The sequence below is a fragment of the Cyclopterus lumpus genome, chromosome 11 (genome assembly GCF_009769545.1).
Source record: "Cyclopterus lumpus isolate fCycLum1 chromosome 11, fCycLum1.pri, whole genome shotgun sequence".
Classification (NCBI taxonomy): domain Eukaryota; kingdom Metazoa; phylum Chordata; class Actinopteri; order Perciformes; family Cyclopteridae; genus Cyclopterus; species Cyclopterus lumpus.
The window spans coordinates 13,015,284-13,034,124 of NC_046976.1; the positions used below are offsets into that span (position 1 = coordinate 13,015,284).

At 39.5% G+C, this 18,841-nt stretch overlaps 3 protein-coding genes across 4 annotated transcripts; all 3 read left to right on the forward strand.

The window, feature by feature from the left end:
• The first annotated feature begins 2,286 nt into the window (after positions 1–2,286).
• Positions 2,287–8,630, forward strand: nfe2l3 (nuclear factor, erythroid 2-like 3). Its single transcript, XM_034545348.1, has 5 exons — positions 2,287–3,186; positions 5,019–5,099; positions 5,588–5,701; positions 5,809–6,271; positions 6,373–8,630. Exons 1-5 carry the CDS (start codon positions 2,671–2,673, stop codon positions 7,140–7,142), a joined length of 1,944 nt encoding a protein of 647 aa, XP_034401239.1. The 5' UTR covers positions 2,287–2,670; the 3' UTR covers positions 7,143–8,630.
• Positions 8,631–8,992: 362 nt separating this feature from the next.
• Positions 8,993–11,634, forward strand: cbx3a (chromobox homolog 3a (HP1 gamma homolog, Drosophila)). 2 transcript variants are annotated; one of them, XM_034545967.1, is made up of 6 exons: positions 9,008–9,118; positions 9,194–9,259; positions 9,969–10,122; positions 10,318–10,474; positions 10,623–10,717; positions 11,015–11,634. In XM_034545967.1, coding segments are annotated over exons 2-6 (534 nt in total). In that variant the 5' UTR covers positions 9,008–9,118; positions 9,194–9,258; the 3' UTR covers positions 11,142–11,634. The 2 variants fall into 2 exon arrangements, with proteins under 2 accessions (XP_034401859.1, XP_034401858.1); XM_034545968.1 differs by lacking the exon at positions 9,194–9,259 and having other exon boundaries at positions 8,993–9,118.
• A 2,803-nt stretch (positions 11,635–14,437) lies between these two features.
• Positions 14,438–17,826, forward strand: snx10a (sorting nexin 10a). The gene is made up of 7 exons (XM_034545470.1): positions 14,438–14,667; positions 16,491–16,539; positions 16,727–16,813; positions 16,893–16,993; positions 17,103–17,201; positions 17,395–17,589; positions 17,691–17,826. Exons 2-7 carry the CDS (start codon positions 16,501–16,503, stop codon positions 17,764–17,766), a joined length of 597 nt encoding a protein of 198 aa, XP_034401361.1. The 5' UTR covers positions 14,438–14,667; positions 16,491–16,500; the 3' UTR covers positions 17,767–17,826.
• Positions 17,827–18,841: the final 1,015 nt, after the last annotated feature.

An 18,841-nucleotide genomic window follows, 5' to 3' on the forward strand; every position in this document is an offset into this window, starting at 1 on the left:
GTATCTATAAATAGTCAAACTTTTACCTACACTTACTTACTTACTTACATACTTACTTACTTAATTACTTACTTACTTACTTACTTACTTAATGACTTACTTACAATGTACTTCCCTTTAGTAATACTTTTAGATTATATTAAACTAGTATATACATATAAAATGTACAAAAACATTAGACAACAAAATGCAGTTTAGCATCCAATCAAGAGTGCAAAAAGCAGTGAAGCCGAGTGCAATGTGCATATTGGATAATATGTATATGATAAACAATAAGGGGTGGATACGAATATGGTGATATATACATACAGTATGAACATGTGCAGATGTTACAGAAGCTAAAATGTATATATAGTTCAGGTTTAAGTACAAGTATTGCTTGTAGTGAGTCATTATATACAGAATAGAGTGAGGTATGAGCTGGATCAGATATAGATACACTCTTAACATATACATATGAATACCCTATAGGTCAGATGTATGGACAGTATATATGTGAGATTATATAAAGAAGACATCCTGGTATAAGTGCAGCGTGTAAGTCAGTGTGCAGCAGAGACTGTGTGCATATGCTCAACCACTGGAGGAAGCTGTGGGTGGGGGTCTGGGGTGGATTGAGAAAAAACAAGTGAAACCAGGAAGGTGTGTGTGGAAAGTTTACATTTGGCATAATGAGTACTTCTACTTGTGATATTTAAATGCAACTTTCTGCCAAAACTTGAGCAAAACAAGACTTTTAGCGTTTTAGTTTGACTTAAGGATATGCTTTTATAAACCTTGGATAACATCAGTAAATGTATGTTTTTTTCTGGACAGACAAGAACTCGGGATGTTTGAGTTTGTCATGGCATTAGTATTATGAAATAACCTCTTTCGATATTGCCTTGAAAATGGCACTATAGTGTGTCTGAGATCTTGGAGAACAGACTGAGCTCCTCCAACACAATGATGTTAGATAGCCTTTATCATTTGTTTTGGACACATGGTTATTGTATGAATTATGATTGTAAAGCTTAAATATAAACAAACATGGCACAAACAAATATACCATATTGGGCTTTCCATTTTATTTCAAGATCAGTTTGTGTCTCTATTGCAGTATACGTTAACACAGAGCCTATATAAATTACATATAGATGATCAAATGTATTAAACTGGAGGGGGAAACTCCAGTTCTATATAGCGCTTTTGGACATTTTTGGGATTAGGGAAAATGTGCATGGATAGTATGAGTAATGTGAGGATGAGGAGTTATTTTAAATGAATAAGCTTGGGTGCATTCAAAATTAAAGTTCTTATTATACAATATAATTCAGATTAAGTGGACAACATCCTTCACTACAAAACCATAGACAGACCTTGAAACATCCAAATGGTTGATTCAAGGCCAAGGATAAGATAACCTCATTACATCATCCACATGTTCATCTGAAAGGGACTAACCATTCAGCTCAAATGAAATGACACGTATTTGTGTGCTCAATCTAACAGTGTGTTCTATTTTAGGGCCATGATTGTGAAATGTAAACCCAATATCTCCTCTCTATCATAACTGATTTCAATATAATAGTGCTTGAGTTATTAAAGTATTTTATCTTTTAGCAAGAAAAACACCACAATATAAAATATAATCCATTCAATATTTACCTATAAGTGCAGACGCCATATCAGAAAAATGGAAAAATGGACTGAATGTATCTCATTATGTATGTATGTATATATATATAATTGTATTATTACAATGCATTGTATTCCATAAACTGACACGTTCTTCAATTGTTTACTAAATGTATGCTTTATATTTCCCACCAAGTAAGAACTGATTTGTTTTTATAAGTCCAGAGTGTAAAGTGTGTTGTAGAATTCAACAGTCCACTGTTGGCTTTCCCCTTTGTTTGGGGGTTAGTCAAAAACAGCATAGTTGAACGAGTTCAAATTGTAATTCAGCCGATGACCAGTAGGCTAAACATATAACAAATGCAGGTCAGTAGGACACACGTCCCGGAAATAGAACTTAACTATGATCCTGAGAAACTCCTCTGGGATCGTTGAACTGTTGGAAATATGAAATGAAAACAACAAAGGGCAATATTAGATCTTTTTCTGAAGCGAAATCCGCATGGTTTCTGCTATTATTTTTGTGAGAACATGTGTTGTTGTAAGTGAGGTTGGGGCTGGCGAAAGCTAACAACTGTCCCTTACTCTCATTGGTCAAATTGCAACTGACATTCTTATCGTCCAATGACAATCGGTTGCGGCGAGCGCTTTGGTCCAATCTGCATGAGCTATGCAAATCTTGAAACGAAGTTTCCCCAGTAGCAGCACGCCACACAGTGACAGCGGTTAGCTCTTCAGATGTTTAATTTGCTATTGAATTAGCAGCGCCAGGAAGTATTTGATAGCCAAGTGTCGCCGACGAATAACTGCCGGACAACGTGTTCGTTATGTTTTCGCCAACAGGTTCCCATTAACCGGTGATTAAACTGATGGCTAACTGCTAACAGCTAACTAGCGCTCCTATCTCACGATTTCGCCGGCACAGGCGGACCTCTTTGTCTGACAGGGGAAGGCGTGCTCTTTTGTTAGGCTTTTCCCTTTGTCCACTCGGGAAAGAGGAACTGTTTGGGTCAGTATTTCACAGTTATCTGCAGCCCTAAAAGCATTTAGAAAATGCAAATCGCGAAAAAGTACTTCTCAGAAGGCCTGATACAGTTAACGATCTTACTCAGTTTGATTGGAGTTCGTGTGGATATCGACAGCTACTTGAGCGGCTATTATACGCCTCTGATCGAGATTAACTTGGGTCCTAGCTCAGCCTACACCCAGACACCCTTTCATAATTTGAGAGACACTCTTGACGGACATAGTGTGCACCCAAAATGTCCCGAGTTGGACGATTTCTTTGCGAGCCGCCGGCTGCTAGATGAGGTGAGGACCCTCGGCTCGCGGCGCTTCCCCACACAGTTGAACGCATGGCTGGTGCACCAAGTCTCTGCCACTGACAAGGCTGACTGTGGGCCTTCAACCAGCAACAACACTTCCACCGACTCGGGGTTAGAGAGCCCCGGGGACGAAGCCAGGGATGACAGTGAACACCTGCCCGACAGTGGCCAAGACGTGTGCCAAACCACCCCTGAACTCGGACAAAGGCCTTGTAGCACCGGAGCTTGCGGGTTTCTTAAAGAGGCAAGTGTGTGTGACATGTACCAGAGAGTTAAACAGACTTCTTAGACTGCTTTCTAAGCTAACGTAATGTGATCGAGTCGATTGTCTGTCCAGCTAAAGTAAAGTTTGTTGACAGATTTCCCCAGTGCTTAGCTGACCAGCTAATGCTAGCCACTGCCTAACAATTAGCACTAACCCATGTTATACAATGATGGGTGCAACCAGTAACTTGTTGTCATGTGGCCTTTTTCTGAAGCACCAGGAAACAAGACACACACACACAATGTAAATGACCACTCTTACTTTGGTATGTCTCTTCCTGTCCTGGGTCACGAATGGCAATTCAATGATTATGTTCTATCCTAATTTGATTTCATCATGCTGATTTGATAACTCTGTCTAAAGAATACCTAACCAGTCCAATTAAACAGGTAATTTGTAACCAATTACCAGATTCAGACACACAGTGGTACAGTATTTGGATAACTGTCACTCTTCACTATGGGACCTAAGCCATGTCTGAATAGTCGAGACAGTATTAACTTCACAGATAAGACCCTCATAAAACCAATATATTGGGTGACCACACAGAAACTACTATTTGCCGAAAGGTTCCCTCACTTGTCATTATTGTTAATAAAAACATTGACAAATAATTGCCAATATTAACAAATTGATAATGTGTTTCATATTTTCTATTGTTAACTGTCAACTGTAATCTGTGACTGCCATTATATTTCCTTCCAGTAATCCAGTTTTTCTAGCTCAGGGTAGAAACGGCTGCTTGATGAATGTTATGTCCTGAGGGCAGTTGATGTCGCCAATTGTGTAACTATATCCATTTTCTTCAGACTCAACCACCAGCTGTAGGCCTTGAGAGGTTTACAAGTGAGGCTTAGACCCACACCCTGTTTGCTTACACAAAAGCGGTGGTCCATACTTGAACACTGCCCCCTCCCAGGGTTCTTGTTCGCATGGATAATGAGATGTTGACACATCTTTTATTTCTTACCCACTCTTTTGTCAAATTAGTAGTAGCTTAGCTGCCTATAGTGTACGATTTTTTAGTTTTTTTTGGATATACAGTGCTTTTAAAGGGGAGGACTACATTGGTGATATTTGAAAACATCAATACCCATCTACATTCAATGGGCCATTCGGAGCTGGAAAAGCTACTCCAGTAGAAGCCGACAAGTTTAAACAGAACTCGGCTGTCATATTTTTGCCTCTAGCATTAAGTAAAAACTAACTCGGCAATCTTTCTCTTTTTCGAATGGGTGAGAATCTACCACTTGTTATTACTTGGGCACAGAAAATAATTATTGTCTGTGTTGAGGTATATCAAGCATATTGTGTCTGTGGCCGACTGCTGCTGCCCCACATGACCTGCTGTACTTTGTTTATTAGGAGTGTCTTACAACGTCTAACAGGGTTGGATCATCTCTGAGAGGTGTTCGCTTAACTGTTAGTACAATAAAAAGAATCCTAAGCCCCACTTCAGTAAAGAAATACAGCTGCTAATGCATTTCTAACATGTGTTGTTAAAGACTCTGACCACAGTTGACAGAACGATGAAAGGAGTCTGTGTTCATGTAGTCTGTACAGTATGTCTCTGTTCCCTTCGTTGTTGCAACAACTGCTAACCATAACACACATTTTATCTGTTAGAATAGTTCTTTTCAATATATTTCTAAGATATCCGATTATTTACGATAGCTGGAGAGGGGTCACCAAACCAGAAATATAATTGGCTTTAAGGTCTTTTGATGTTGGTGAACCAATACAATATTTTTCCCTTTCACCTTTGACTGTTCTGATCCCCAATTATGTTATCCCTTTCTCTACCTTATCAGGAGGATGATGTTAAAGTTAAAGAGGAGGAAGAACCTGCTGCACTCACTCAGCTGGCTCACAGTTCCACACTGGAACAAGAGGTATAATCGTGGTTTTTCGGATTTGCTTTCATTTGTCACTGTATACTGTAAGACATGTGGCCATTGCAACATTTGCTTTTAAAAGTTCCAGTTCACTGAAACATAGCTATGTTGTTTTTCTTGTAGTGCACACTAACATTTTTGTCAGTCTGTGACAATATGCAAGTCACACTTTAATAAGACTTAGTCAGTGTGTTAAAAATTATCTAATTTTAACCATAAATTCATGCTCTCGCATAACTCAAATTGCACCATTCTGATGACGGTGCTGTTTTGGTTTCACTGTGTAAGATTAGAGGAAGTTGAAGCAGAATAATTATTAACGTCTTACAGGAAAAGTTCACAATCATAATCTATACAGTGAGCTTTTTCAAGAGGATTTAAGAGTATAAATTAGCATTTTCTTCTCTTGTATTTTGTGTTTTGATTTGCATATACTGTGGTATGATGTTGATTTATTCTATGTATTTGCTTTATGCATATTTCAGAGTCTTCTTGAAGGCATCACTGCACTGTCTGATCCAGCCCGCCACCAGCCTCCTACCATTGATATTGACCAGCACTGGAGCAATTTACTCTCTCTTTCTGTTACTGACCTTGACGTAAGTTTTGTCCATCTATGTCTTGTAATGAGCGACATGTTGCAGAGGTTTTTTTTCTTCTAAATTGCTAAGACTTAAATCGGCTAAAATGTGTGTCTCATGTGTAGGACTTGGACTCCCTTGTTACTGAGCGTCTGTCAGACCTCGACACAGACATCCCCAGCGCCATAAGCCAGGATGTCAGTTTGCATGATGCAATGGTAACCAGAGCGTTTGGTGTGGCGTCTGAAAGAGCTGAGTCCAGGCCAGTCACCCAACAGCAAAGAACCCTCTTTCGTCTGGAATCCACAGGCTCCTCACACTCGGACCCGTCCCCAGGGATGGCAGTGGGCCTGGCCGCTCTCCCGTTTGCTTCAGTATGTAATTTAACTGGAAATGTGTCTTCGCATAGTGCATTGGGTGGCTGTCTGGACGAGGCGGTGTTTGACCAGATTAATCAGCTAGGTTTGGAAGGCCTGGACACCCAGCTGATGGGCTCTCTGGAGAGCATGAACCCACAGGTCCTCGAGGACTTGGACTCAGACTCGGGTCTCTCCTTGGAGAGCAGTTCTGGAGGTCCAGTCTCCCCAGGTTGGTTCAAACCATTACTTGTCTTTACTGCCATGGCTTGTTCGGTCAAGAAACTGTCTGTCTTAAATACTAATACATTAATTAACTCCGCACTCGTCCAGGCTCATCCGAGATGTCATCGTCATCCAGTTCATACTGTGAGGATGACTGTGGAGCTACAGGCTACAGCAGTGAGGTGGATTCAGTCCCCTCAAAAGGCATCATGGACTACGACACAACGTGGTCACCCATTGATCTGAGTGAGAGTGTGTGGCATGACCACAGCTACTCATCTCCTGCTTTCTTCAACCAGCCATCAGTAACACTGCCTCACAAAGGTATCAAAGAGGAGCCTCTCAGCGATGATGAAGGTTCAAGGTTTGAAGACAGGGATCTGAGTCGTGATGAGCTGCGCGCCCGTGCCATGTGCATCCCCTTCTCTGTCCTGCAGATTGTCAACATGCCTGTGGAGGAGTTCCTAGAGGTCCTTGATGGTCACGGCTTCTCCCCTGACCAGGTGACCCTCCTGAGGGATATTCGCAGACGGGGAAAGAACAAACTGGCAGCGCAAAACTGCCGGAAGCGCAAACTAGATGCCATCACAGGGCTGCAGGAGGAGGTGGAAAGGTTGCAGGCCCAGAGAGGCAGGCTACTTAAGGAGAAACAGCTTACAGCCAAGACAATGGGTGCTGTGGGCCAGCAGATAAAGCAGCTGACCAGAGACGTCCTGGCCCGGCTGAGAGATAGTTCAGGGCGGCCCCTGAACCCAGAAAGATTCACCCTGCAGTGCGGGGCTAATGGGAGGGTTGTAGTTCAGCCTGTAAGACGGCCTGCTGTTGCCACATCAACGGGCAACAAAACAGACAAGAGGAAGAAGGACAAAAAGCAATGATGCCGTTTTGCCAGCTGAGACTTGAGTTTTTAGATTTTTGGACTTACTTGCCTGACTCTGGTTTTGGGATCTCCTCTTTTGCCTGTGTGTGTGTGTGCGTGTGTGTGCGCGCGTGTGTGTGGATTCATCGCTGTTGGGAGCCTAAAATCTGCAAAAGCTGCAAAAAGAAAAGACTCGGAACATAAATAATACAAAAATCTCTGTAAATAAATTTTCTCATGGGGAAAAAAATGTAGCTTACACACTGGACATTTTATGCTTTTTGAAGATGGACAAGGCACCCTGGGCAGTTTAAGGGATCAGCTAAGCTGACAGCAATGCTACCAGTCTTGTGCCTGTTAACATTCAAGTCATTGAGGCTTGAGACAACCAGACATGCCTAGAGTCAACATGGCCAGCAGTGTGACACTTACTGGATAGGGATCTCAGAGGAGGATTCTGTTTGTTTGTTTTTTTGTTTGTTTTTATCTTTGTCCGTCTCCATGTAATCTTGCCTCTCAATGTATTCAGTATAAGGAGGTTGAAGATTGTATTTATTAAAGTTTCTGAGGTTCCTGAAATGCTTACATGCATCATGAGACTGTCAACGGCAGTATCTTTTATTTCATAATGGTAAGTTTATCTCAAAGTGGTGAGAATATTGGGACATTGCCTATCTAAAGTTTACAACTTTGTTTCAGATATTTGAGGGCATGTACTGTTCAGTAGAAATTTGTACTGAAATGTTGTTTTCTTTATGTCTTTAGGACATACAATATACCAATGATTAAATTGACACGGCCTTCATTTGCATTAGATAAATGTTTTGATTATTGTGAGTGCACATTATCATAACAAAAATGTGTGTAAGGCTACCACTTCATGTTTTATATTGAGTAATTCGTTTCAAGCATAATTTTTCTTAACCCTTTCATTTTAAATACTATAGAGTTTAGGCAAGAATATTTTCTACCTCACCTCTTGGTTTATGTTATAGATTTTGGTTAAGTAAAAAAAAAAATCCTTTTTAGGGGAACTTGAATGCACTCATTGACTCATGAAAATGGACCTAAACCATCCAATTTCTGAAAAAAAAGTTAAAAATACAATCACCAACTCTATTTAATGAGATCGTTATTTGGCTTTTGCTTTTTATATACTTGAGATTATCTGAGAGTTGAAATAAGTATTTAGTAAAAATTGCCACCTTATTCATTGTCATTTGTCTTTATACAGTCGGATGAGTGAGAAAGGAGCATAAAGTAATAACGTAACTCACGACTCATTTTTTTTCTCCTTGTCCCTCACAATCTTGTATTTCATTTTCTGGTTTGACCAAAAGTTTACTTTTCTGTTTGTTAAAATGTCATGTTTTGGGGGCAAATGTTTTTGATTGCATGGTGATTGTTGACTGTTGATAGTATGATTTTGTTTAGCGAATTTGAGATGCTCTTGCAGACATTGTTCTTTCTGATTTAAACATGGAAAAAGATAAAACAGCCTGTTTCATTCTTTTGTCACTTGTACCCCCTCTTTGAATAACAAGCATTTATGGCAGAATATCCTCAAGCTAATTTATCTGTAAACAAAATGTATGTGTGTGTATGTATATATATATATATATATATATATATATATATATATATATATATATATATATATATATATATATATATATATATATATATACATACATATACACACACACACACAAGTGTTTGTAGAAATATGTAGACCGAACACCAATAGTCTTAGGCCTTGCGGCTTTGATTAAGTTTCTTCAACCAGAACCTGTGAAGGACGGAGGGCTAAAATATAGTATGACTAGCGACCAGGCGCTACGATAAAAAGCGAAGTGCGTTTCCCTTCGCGGATTCCGTAGAAGACATACGACTGCTTTAGCTTTTGGCGCCTCCTGCACTGCTGCATACGAGATAAAGGGAAACTGACCGCGTGGTTAGAAGACATCACTGAAGCAGCTCCTCTTTATTTTAAAGGTGTGTATGCACAAATAATTCCCTTTAATTGATGTTAATGCAACATTTGGCGTAATTTCTAATCGATTGATCCAGGCAGGCAAACGATAGCTTTCTTTTGCAACTTGGACCTTGTGGCAGGAAACGCAGTTTGCGCAGAAAGTAAGCCACGACGTTACGTTACCTTAACAACTATACTATTTAAGCCTGGCTACATGAGTACATTGTTGATATATGCTGAGTGCACTGCAGTTTTAGGTCTTAGGCTAAGTTAAGATAGTATTAGCTCACAGCTAAGCTAGCGAAAAGTATACATTTGTGTTCAAGGTTTTGTTGCATCCTCGGGCCTTTAGCTTCTTTACCGTGGCGAGTTTGGCGTCAATCGCAATATGCTTATTGAAAATGTAACGTAACTAATGTGCACCTTTTTTGTTTATCTCGCTTTGTAATCGATGTCTGTTTTTCACAAGACGAAGTAAAGTCAAAGACCTTTTCTGTGCCACCCAGGCCTGAAATCGTCTAACGTGCTAACTAACGTTAGCACGCAGGCTAACCTACATACCGTTATGTTGTGTGATTTGCCTACGTTCATATATTCTTTTAACACAACTTTGACATTACCTGTAATTGAGCATTACTAATATGTATGTGTACGTGTTTCTTTTCACATAACGTTACGTTACGGGATACTTCTCAGCAATAATAATAAAAGTTTTTACACCGATATGATTTAAGGCCCCTTGCTCTGTGGAGGATTCGGTAACTCAAATGTGGATAAGAACAGTAGCTCTATGCATGTCCATGTGAATTATTATGATGGCATTACAAGATCATTTTAAACAATTGAAGTTGTCACACTCCTTGTTTTTAGTGCACAACATGGGCAAGAAGCAGAATACCAAGGGCAAGAAGGATGCAATGGACACACAAGAGGAGCCTGAGGAGTTTGTGGTGGAAAAAGTGCTTGACCAACGTATTGCCAATGGAAAAGTAGAATTCTTCTTAAAGTGGAAGGGATTTACAGAGTAAGTTGCCTGGGACACCTGAGCTGCAAGGGCTTCCCTAGTATGGGGTTGTGCTCTGCTTTTGTCCATAGTTACCTTTTTGCTTATATGAATAAGCTGTCGTTCTACATGGGAGCTATTTAAATAAGTTGTTTGCATCTGGATGGATTTGACGTTATGGTGTGCTAATGGTAAACTCTCACCCTTCTTCTTTAGGGCTGACAATACCTGGGAACCAGAGGATAACCTGGACTGTCCAGAGCTAATCTCAGCGTTTTTAGAAGCACAGAAGACCGTTAAGGAGAAGCCTGCTCCTGTGAAGCGGAAGGCATCAACAGATGAGACAGAGACAGAAGCCAAGAAGAAGGATGTGGTGAGTTCACATTTTCCCATGCCCCTCCAACCCACGTTTTACTTTAGATGGCAGTGTAACCCTTCACATGAGAATCAGTAAAAATAATTCTGTCAAATTCATGTAAAGTGTCCAATGTTAAAATCAACTTTGTTGTCACCACTTAAAGGCTGAGAAACCACGTGGCTTCGCTAGAAATCTCGACCCAGAACGGATCATTGGCGCAACAGACAGCAGTGGGGAGTTGATGTTCTTGATGAAATGGTGAATATAGAAGAAATGGGCCCTCCTTTTATGTGCACATCTCAAACTAATAATTTTTTCACAAAAAAAATGTACATGTTCCCTTCTGTAAATCATTTTATTACTAGTGATATACTCTAGCTTTGTTTTATCCCTCAGAGATAAGTAAAATATACATTCAGCTACGTAATGCTGTTGTAAAGGATTATCCGTCCAATTCACCTAATGCCTTACCTAGGTGAGAAATACTGGATTGTTTGTTAACGAGGGTCCCCAGTTGCCGTAATGTTTTTCTCCCTGTTTGTCCCTCTCCTTTAGGAAAGACTCAGATGAAGCAGATTTGGTCCCAGCCCGCGAGGCCAACACTCGCTGCCCTCAGGTGGTCATTTCCTTCTATGAGGAAAGATTGACATGGCATTCCTGTCCAGAGGACGAGGCTCAGTAGTATTGTCATCTGGTCCCTGCAGTCCCTTAACAGCCTTTTCGTCAGGATTGTTTTCTTCTCTGCCTTGCCTTTTTAGTTTTAGCCGTCCTAGTTATTTTTGAAGATGTTCCAGCCCTCGCATTATATGGCTTTCATGGAGAGCTAAGTTGTTGTAAATATTAGCTGAATTGATTGTAAGGGAGCAGGTGGTGGTGTTTTGGTGTATAATGAAAGAAGTCTTCCGGTATCATATAATGATTAATGTCATGGCAGTTTAGAAAGCATATTCTTTGATGAAACCCACCACTGCCCGTATTCAAACCTGGTTACATTTTGTAAATTCTAAATGGTACTTTGGTCTGTGAAGGTGTCAGCCACCTTGTGTATCACGCTCCTTTAAGATTCAGCCTTTTGTTTTCTACACTAGTGCTAATGTTTTGTTCTAAAAGTGCATTTTGTATACTCTGTCTGTAAATATTATTTGAAGTTCTAATAAAGGTTTTATGTGACCAAATTCCTCAGCTTATTTTGCATGGTTCCAATTATAAGTCTAAAGTCTAAAATGCATATGTAGAGTTAACTATAAATGCTGGATTTCTAAAACTTCATTTAGTGTAATCAAGATGACTGGTTGAAAACTAGAAATGTTAACTAATTGGAGCATGTGTGTTGATAGCAGTGTTTGAAACCCTGGAACTATAGGGGTTATGATTTGATTAAGCTTTTTATTTTGTTTATTTTTTTCACTATTGTCAATGTACAAGTTCACTTGTCTATATTCAATTAGAAGTCTTTGCCTATATATATTTTTATATCCTAGGAGTTCGTGACATGTTTGACTTTTCTTGTTGCCTGTTTATAACCGGTCAGAGGGTCATATTCATCACTGATATATGAGAATATATCCTGTTATTTTATTAATACTGACGGTGCATACTGTACATGCTGATGTATGTCCTTCAACTTCTGTACCTGATTGTAAAGCTAATCTACATCTGTGACTTAAGTACTTTTATGCATAGATCCTCTGCATAGAATTTAGGAACGACGTGTCTACTTTGATTTTTTTCTACTAAACGCAGCTCTTACTATTTAATTTGTACGCAAAGAAAATTAGGTAAATCATGAGCGATATCCCTCTTTCCTTCTGAATTACAAGATCTTGAATGCAGGGCGTTATTATTTTTTGACAAAATATCTTTTAATTGTGCCATCGCTACTTTTAACTGAGTAAATAATTCTAACTCCTGGCAATCTGTGGTGACACACTAATGTCATTAATGCTCAGTACTGCCTCTATCAAACAGCTGAGTTCAGCAGTGATGGGTCTCGGGCCATAACGCCAGATGGCAGGGCCTCTGCAGCAGTGTGGAGAGCAGTCTCATGACTGGCATTAGGGCATGGGAGATGGACTTTGGACCGTTGTGCTTAGATTAAGTTTCTGAGGAAATCACTTAAGTGTTTGGTTTCTGTAGCAAAATCCCTCATGACAGACAAAGGGAGATGGACTTCGTCCAAACAACAATGTTCTATTATTTTCTTTCAATAAAGACTACTAGAAATAAATCCTTTCAGGAAACAATTAATAATCCCCACATCAAAACAGATTTACAGTGGTTTACATAAAAATATGTTGATTAAGTCAAACATGCTAATCTCAGGGGATCACCTACCAGTATACAACTACACATGATGTCTCCACAGTGAAAACAAGACTCAAGTCATGATCAAGCACTTCTAATTAAAAATATATAATTGTTGTTCATGTTGCTGTGTGTATTTATCAGTCATTAGCTGAATTGTTATGCTATTGGATGTTAATGTGATGCAAAATCTAATCGTATTAATCTCACAATAAGTGAAGAGAAGGACTTTGTGGGGACCTCCCAGACTAGACTACCCGGCTTTGTGTGTACAGCACATGATGGTTCTCTATAGTCCAGATCACAGAGCAGTTACTTGAGTCAGCATTTTTTTCTTCAGCATTTTAGGAATTGTACTTACTAGCTATAACCAACTGGATTATCTAGACTCTAAAAGACGTTATCTGCTGACTATTCCAAAGATAAACAACTCTTTATATGCAAATCAGTGGACCATCACCCCCCAACCCTCCCCCTTTTGTTTAAACTATTACCAGAGATAGAAGATAGAAGTTTTGTGCCCCATCTCACAAGTTGTGTTTAGCTCCACTCCTGTGCTCAATAGGATCTTAGGACTCCAAGGACTTTGGTAAGAACCCTTTAATGTTTTTCTTCAATCTGTACTGCACTTTAAGGTAATATACTATGTGTGATATTATTCTTTCCATTGTGATTGTAGACAGGGGGTGTGGCTTGGGATTGAGCAACATTTCTGGTATCAGACTTGATATCGTAAAAGTGACCAATATATTTGATATATCTGACGCTTTGCCAATGTGAGAGAATGCTGAATTGAGAGTGAAACTGTGAAAATCCCGGGTGTTGGTTTAAATGAACCATTATTACAAAATAATGTCCCTGTATGAGCTTTAGACTTTTTGATTATATACTGTGTTGCAGTTATTTATTTTTTTAATGCGAAATGCTGGCTTTGCCTGTCCAGTGACAACAAACCAGCAACAGATGGCACCCTGCTTTTCTAAACCTCGGGCAGGGCTGGCGCCTCTCCGTTACTCCTCTGGAAGACCAGAGCGATTAGCTATATGTATCGCGCATTAAAGAGGTTTTGTCAGTGTCATAACTTTCTTTCAAGAAGAAGATTAAAGGGCACCGGATTTTTTTTTTGGTGGACATTTGTATTTCTAAAACAATATAATTTTCTTCTACCATTAGCATATCATTTTCCTATTTCATTTAATAGAACATGAAATAATAGTTAATTAGGGATTCTTCTGACTCCTAAAACCAGAAATAGATTCTGCAAATTGGTACTTGAATTGGACAAAGAGGTGTAAACACTGCATGTACAACACAGAGACATTTGTTCTGAGATGGACAACGATTTAGTTTCGTTTTACACTTAATAAAGAAGAAATGCACGGAGTTCAAGGTTTATTTTGTGTTAATCGGTTTAGAAAATTAAAAATAAAGCTTTAAAACCTCGATGGCTTTAATACTTATTGCCTATTAATATGATGATGAATGTATTATCTTAGTTCAAATCCAGTTTTTTGTTGGTATTTTCTGAGGTTTTAAGCGTTACTTTCCCCTCCATCATTAGGTCACCTCCTCCCACCAGGTGATACCATTAAGACTGATTACACCCGGTGCATTAGGGGACAGGTGCGCGTGCAGGACACAGCTAGCCAAGACGTTGCATTAAGAGGGCTGATATTGGTTCTCCCTGTGGCGCAGTGGTTTTTACGGCATTTTTATTTTGCGGCTATTTTATAACGATATGGACCGTAATGGACTGAAAGACGGGCGAACACGCACAGAGTCAGAGGTCGCGCTGCGTGTGGAGTATTAGCAGCAGTTCATGCAGCTGAGCCTCGAGCCTTATTACCACTGAGCTGCTCCTGTTTGCTCACAAACTCCAGATTACTGCAGTAGCAGGGAAACAGGTAGGATGAAATCACTGTTTGGCTGTTTTGTTGCAGACATTTATTGTAGGTTTTTTTCAGAAGCTGTTATTCTCCCAAAGGCAGTTACAACGTTGGAGCTTCATTACCTTACTCTAGCTAACTGGCAAGATGTTTACTACAAATATCTAATTATCATCACTTTTTTTGTTTTTTTAATAATCCATGTTTTGAGTGGATTGGTAGTTACTCATAGGCTATTTAATTTAGTTTTATATGACTATATTAAAATGTCATCAACGTTAATCTGTATTTAATATACATAGCCTGCCTTGGTTCTTTAGATAGACGTGAGCGTTATCATTTTTTTGGTCGGGGGACTTTTAGTCGTAGTATAGATGGCAAAACAACTGCAAGATGCAGTCACACAACTTTACAGGCGTGTGTGTGGAGATGATATCATAAAAGAGGGTACTGTGTGTAAATGAGTGTCGTCCAAGCAAGGGTGCTGGAAGGAGGAGGCAGTGAAGGGCCCATTGGCGCCGCTGCTGCTGCTGCTGTTTTTTTTAAAAGCCCATCTGGTGAATCATTTTGTAGCCCTGTTGCCATTAAAAAAAGTGTCATGAACAATAACATGCAGTCAGTAGCATATCTTATTACAGGGTATAGATCAAATTAGTTTTCTCTTATGACCTATTTCATGTAATGTTTTTCAGTGTCAGTTTGGATCAGTCACTCCTTGAGGGCACCTCAGGACTTATTTGTTGGCTACTTATTGATTCACTCTGCTTGGACATGGTACTCGTGAATGGCATGCGTCTCATTAAGGTGTCTAGGGTGCAGATGAAATGGCACATTGAGCCTTTAGACCGGACTGTCATTTGAGGGAACACTGTTGTAGAATCTTATGGAAAAGCTCCATGCCAGGTTTGAATGTCCAGTTATCTAAGAAGAAAATGTTTGTTAGCACATTTGCTTTGCTTGAAAGTAAACTTATTAATATTTTTTTTTTCTTTAATCATAATGGCTATAGTTATTTGGTCAATTTAGTTTATTTTGTATAGCCCAGAGTCACAAATTTGCCTGAGGGTTTTACAAGTCGTACACATGCGACATTCCTGTCCCAGGACCTCGGAACAGGAAAAACTCCCCAAAAAAACATTTAATGTGGAATAAGGGAAGAAACCTTCAGGAGAACAACAGAGGATCCCTCTCCCCAGATGGACAGAAGCAATAGATGTCATGTGTACAAAATTAATAACATTACAGAGTTGCAACATATTCAATGAATATGACAAAAATTATGAATAATGAGTAATAAGTATGGACCACGATCCATACAACCACGACCCATGACTGAGTAAAGAGCTGGGATTGCCAGTGAGTTGTGGCCCAGAACAGGATTTCTTTGTTTCCAACCCCTTTTTGGTGTGCGTGTTTACATATTAAAGTGTTTTGTTTCAAGATTTCCCCTCGCGCTAAATCCTCATGCCCTTTGGTCCCCTTTAACCTATCTGTGCCAAATGTTTGTACTTTGAGTCCTTAAAGTATTAATCACCCTCCAAAACAGATCTAGCATTGAAAACAAAGGACTATTGACATTAATTTACGACACTTACTGTTTAGTATTGTTTCTGCTGTCTTCATAAACATGTAGCATTTAACTGAAATAACCCTTTTGTATTAAATGTACTGTTTTGTGCTAAAATAAGTTTGAACATTACTTTCTATAATACAGACTCTATGGTCTCTCTCTCTCTCTCTCTCTCTCTCTCTCTCTCTCTCTCTCTCTCTCTCTCTCTCTCTCTCTCTCTCTCTCTCTCTCTCTCTCTCTCTCTCTCTCTCTCTCTCTCTCTCTCTCACAGGCCTTTAACAATGGACAGTATGGTGCACACTCTGTCAATCTGTCAAACAGTAAGTGCTCAAGCATGCTCCTTCTCACTTTCTCCTCGTCTGCATTTGTGCAGTCTTCAACTAATCTGACATTTTGATAACGTCCCAAAATAAGCAGCAGTAGAAAATGGTGTTGCTGAAACGCATCTTGTTGTGTTTTTATTTTACAACGCATGCATCTTTGGGACCCTGGTTCTGAACTTTGCAGGAGTTTATCAGCATTGGAGTTCGGGATCCAAGGCTTCTAAAAGATGACCTCTGGCACACACACGTTGACTACGAGATCTGTTTACAAGTAAGTGCCACTATGGAGAACTTTTTTTGTGGGGTAACTTTGACTTAATGTGCCAAGTCTAATTGCTGTCTCCTTGCAGACAAATAGCATGTGCTTCCGAAAGAAGTCGTCCTGTGTAAGACGGCGATACAGTGAGTTTGTTTGGCTGCGTCATAGTCTGGAACAGAATGCTCTGATCATGTATGTTAACAAGTTTGTACCTTGCATTCATTACATTTAATGAGTGGATGTCAATTATGTTAGACTTAAATAAGCATGCATTAAGTGCCTTTTTCTTTGCTCTGTCCAGGGAGTTGCCCAAGTTGCCACCCTGGAATCCCTTCTTCAGCCTGAAAAATGCTGAGCAGGTCGTACAGAGGATGAAGGGCTTCCAGGAGTTTTTAGAAAGGTGAGTTGCTGCACAGTTAAAGCAATGGAAGCAATCAAATTCATTTCGGTCTAGTGGTACCCATTAAACCCCCCACCCCCCCATTAATCTGCTGAAAGCAAGAGCACTGTTGGACCCTGAAGGTGACCTTGCTCTCCACTAATTAAACTATTTTCAAATATCTACATTCCCCTTTTTAAAATCCTTCCTTCAGTGTTCTTCAAAGGCCTTTTTTGTTATCGGACAGTCGACTTCATCTGTTCCTCCAGTCAGACCTCAGCATCACAAGAATGTCGAGGTGTGCTCTTGGTAAGACCAAGTACACAGTGGCTGAAGCCATACAGCGGTCCAGCAGTGGTTACGTCAGCGGATTGGTGGACAAGGCCACCTGTGACTCTGACTGTGAAAGGTATTAACTTTGACCAAATGGTTTTACATAGCATAGTTATATAAATCATTTTTAATCTCTGATGCTGAATTAACACCTTGATTCCTTTCCTCCCACTGCAGCTCTTCTTCGTCAGGCTTGGGATTAAGCGTGGACACTCAAGTGCGAGGAAGCCCCGTCCTCTTCTTGGGGTCCTGACAGAGACCCAGAGCTGTGCAGCGGTCTTCAGAACTCCTTACCCCACTCATTGCGCCCTGACACACGGCAGTTGTGCTTAATCAACTGGCTGATGCTACATGGCACTATTGCTTTCCTTAGTTAACGTCCAAAAGATTACACATTTAGTTTTACTTTTTTTTTGTTAACTTCATTATTTCCTTTTTTCTTTTTTATAATTTGCTTTAGTTTTCTCAAAGCAATATCATGGTAATTTAAATGAGTGTGCTTAAAAAAAGATGTTTTAAGAAAATGTATAGTAAACATTTACATTTAAAATGGTGATTTCTTAAATATTTACAATGTATATATTTTTATCTGCACTGAGGTTAGCAAGGGATTGAATTGTAGACTGGATTTTTAGAAAAATATTTGAATGCTTTTATGATTTGCAAATGGATGAATAAATTGTCTTTTTTTTTTTGAATTATCACTGTTTTGTGTACATGATATTGAATTTGGTCAGCACTTTTTCTTCAGCTGGGCCTTGAAGTGTAACTGACTTCAGTGCACCAGTCCTGCGTTGTTGTGAAAGCCCAGTAGAGGGAGCGTAGACATCACAGGACCTCACACTATACAGTAGGTGGATGGAAGTCTATATGCTTGATTTACACTGCAGTTGATTGTGTGGTGATTAATGTAGTTTTAAAGTTGTCTTTAAAACGCCTACACTTTTAATAAAGGTGAACATTACAACCTTCATGAAGGCAAGATTTAATACAGGGTTTATATTGGATGTCATGTATTTATATGTAGGGTTATCTAACAAACTATCGCACCCTTCCAGTCGTATTGACCTTTGCTGCTCTTCAAGCTGTAACTTGCTACTGTAGGTGTCAATACATCTATTTACAAAGTTGTATTGGATTAAAAAAAATAAATAAAAAATTCCATGTTGAGATTTTGCCTAGAAAGGTGCCCATTGCTGGTCACATTTTATCCCTGTCACTTCTGTCCCAGGTGAGATGGTATAATTAAAGGAGGACAGTGAATTAATTTAACTATTACCCACTCTTGGGAATCACCCGCAAGAAACAAGACTGCTTCAAACTGTGTT

Bases quoted from the DNA above. Each gene is read 5' to 3' on its own strand.
- nfe2l3 (XM_034545348.1), top strand. From the start codon at position 2,671: ATGCAAATCGCGAAAAAGTACTTCTCAGAAGGCCTGATACAGTTAACG. The intron at 5,702-5,808 runs GTAAGTTTTGTC...TCTCATGTGTAG, and splicing joins TTTCTGTTACTGACCTTGAC to GACTTGGACTCCCTTGTTAC. The intron at 6,272-6,372 runs GTTGGTTCAAAC...GCACTCGTCCAG, and splicing joins TGGAGGTCCAGTCTCCCCAG to GCTCATCCGAGATGTCATCG.
- snx10a (XM_034545470.1), top strand. From the start codon at position 16,501: ATGGACAGTATGGTGCACACTCTGTCAATCTGTCAAACA. The intron at 16,540-16,726 runs GTAAGTGCTCAA...TGAACTTTGCAG, and splicing joins CTCTGTCAATCTGTCAAACA to GAGTTTATCAGCATTGGAGT. The intron at 16,814-16,892 runs GTAAGTGCCACT...GTCTCCTTGCAG, and splicing joins ACTACGAGATCTGTTTACAA to ACAAATAGCATGTGCTTCCG.
- cbx3a (XM_034545967.1), top strand. The intron at 10,123-10,317 runs GTAAGTTGCCTG...CTTCTTCTTTAG, and splicing joins AAGTGGAAGGGATTTACAGA to GGCTGACAATACCTGGGAAC. The intron at 10,718-11,014 runs GTGAATATAGAA...CCTCTCCTTTAG, and splicing joins TTGATGTTCTTGATGAAATG to GAAAGACTCAGATGAAGCAG.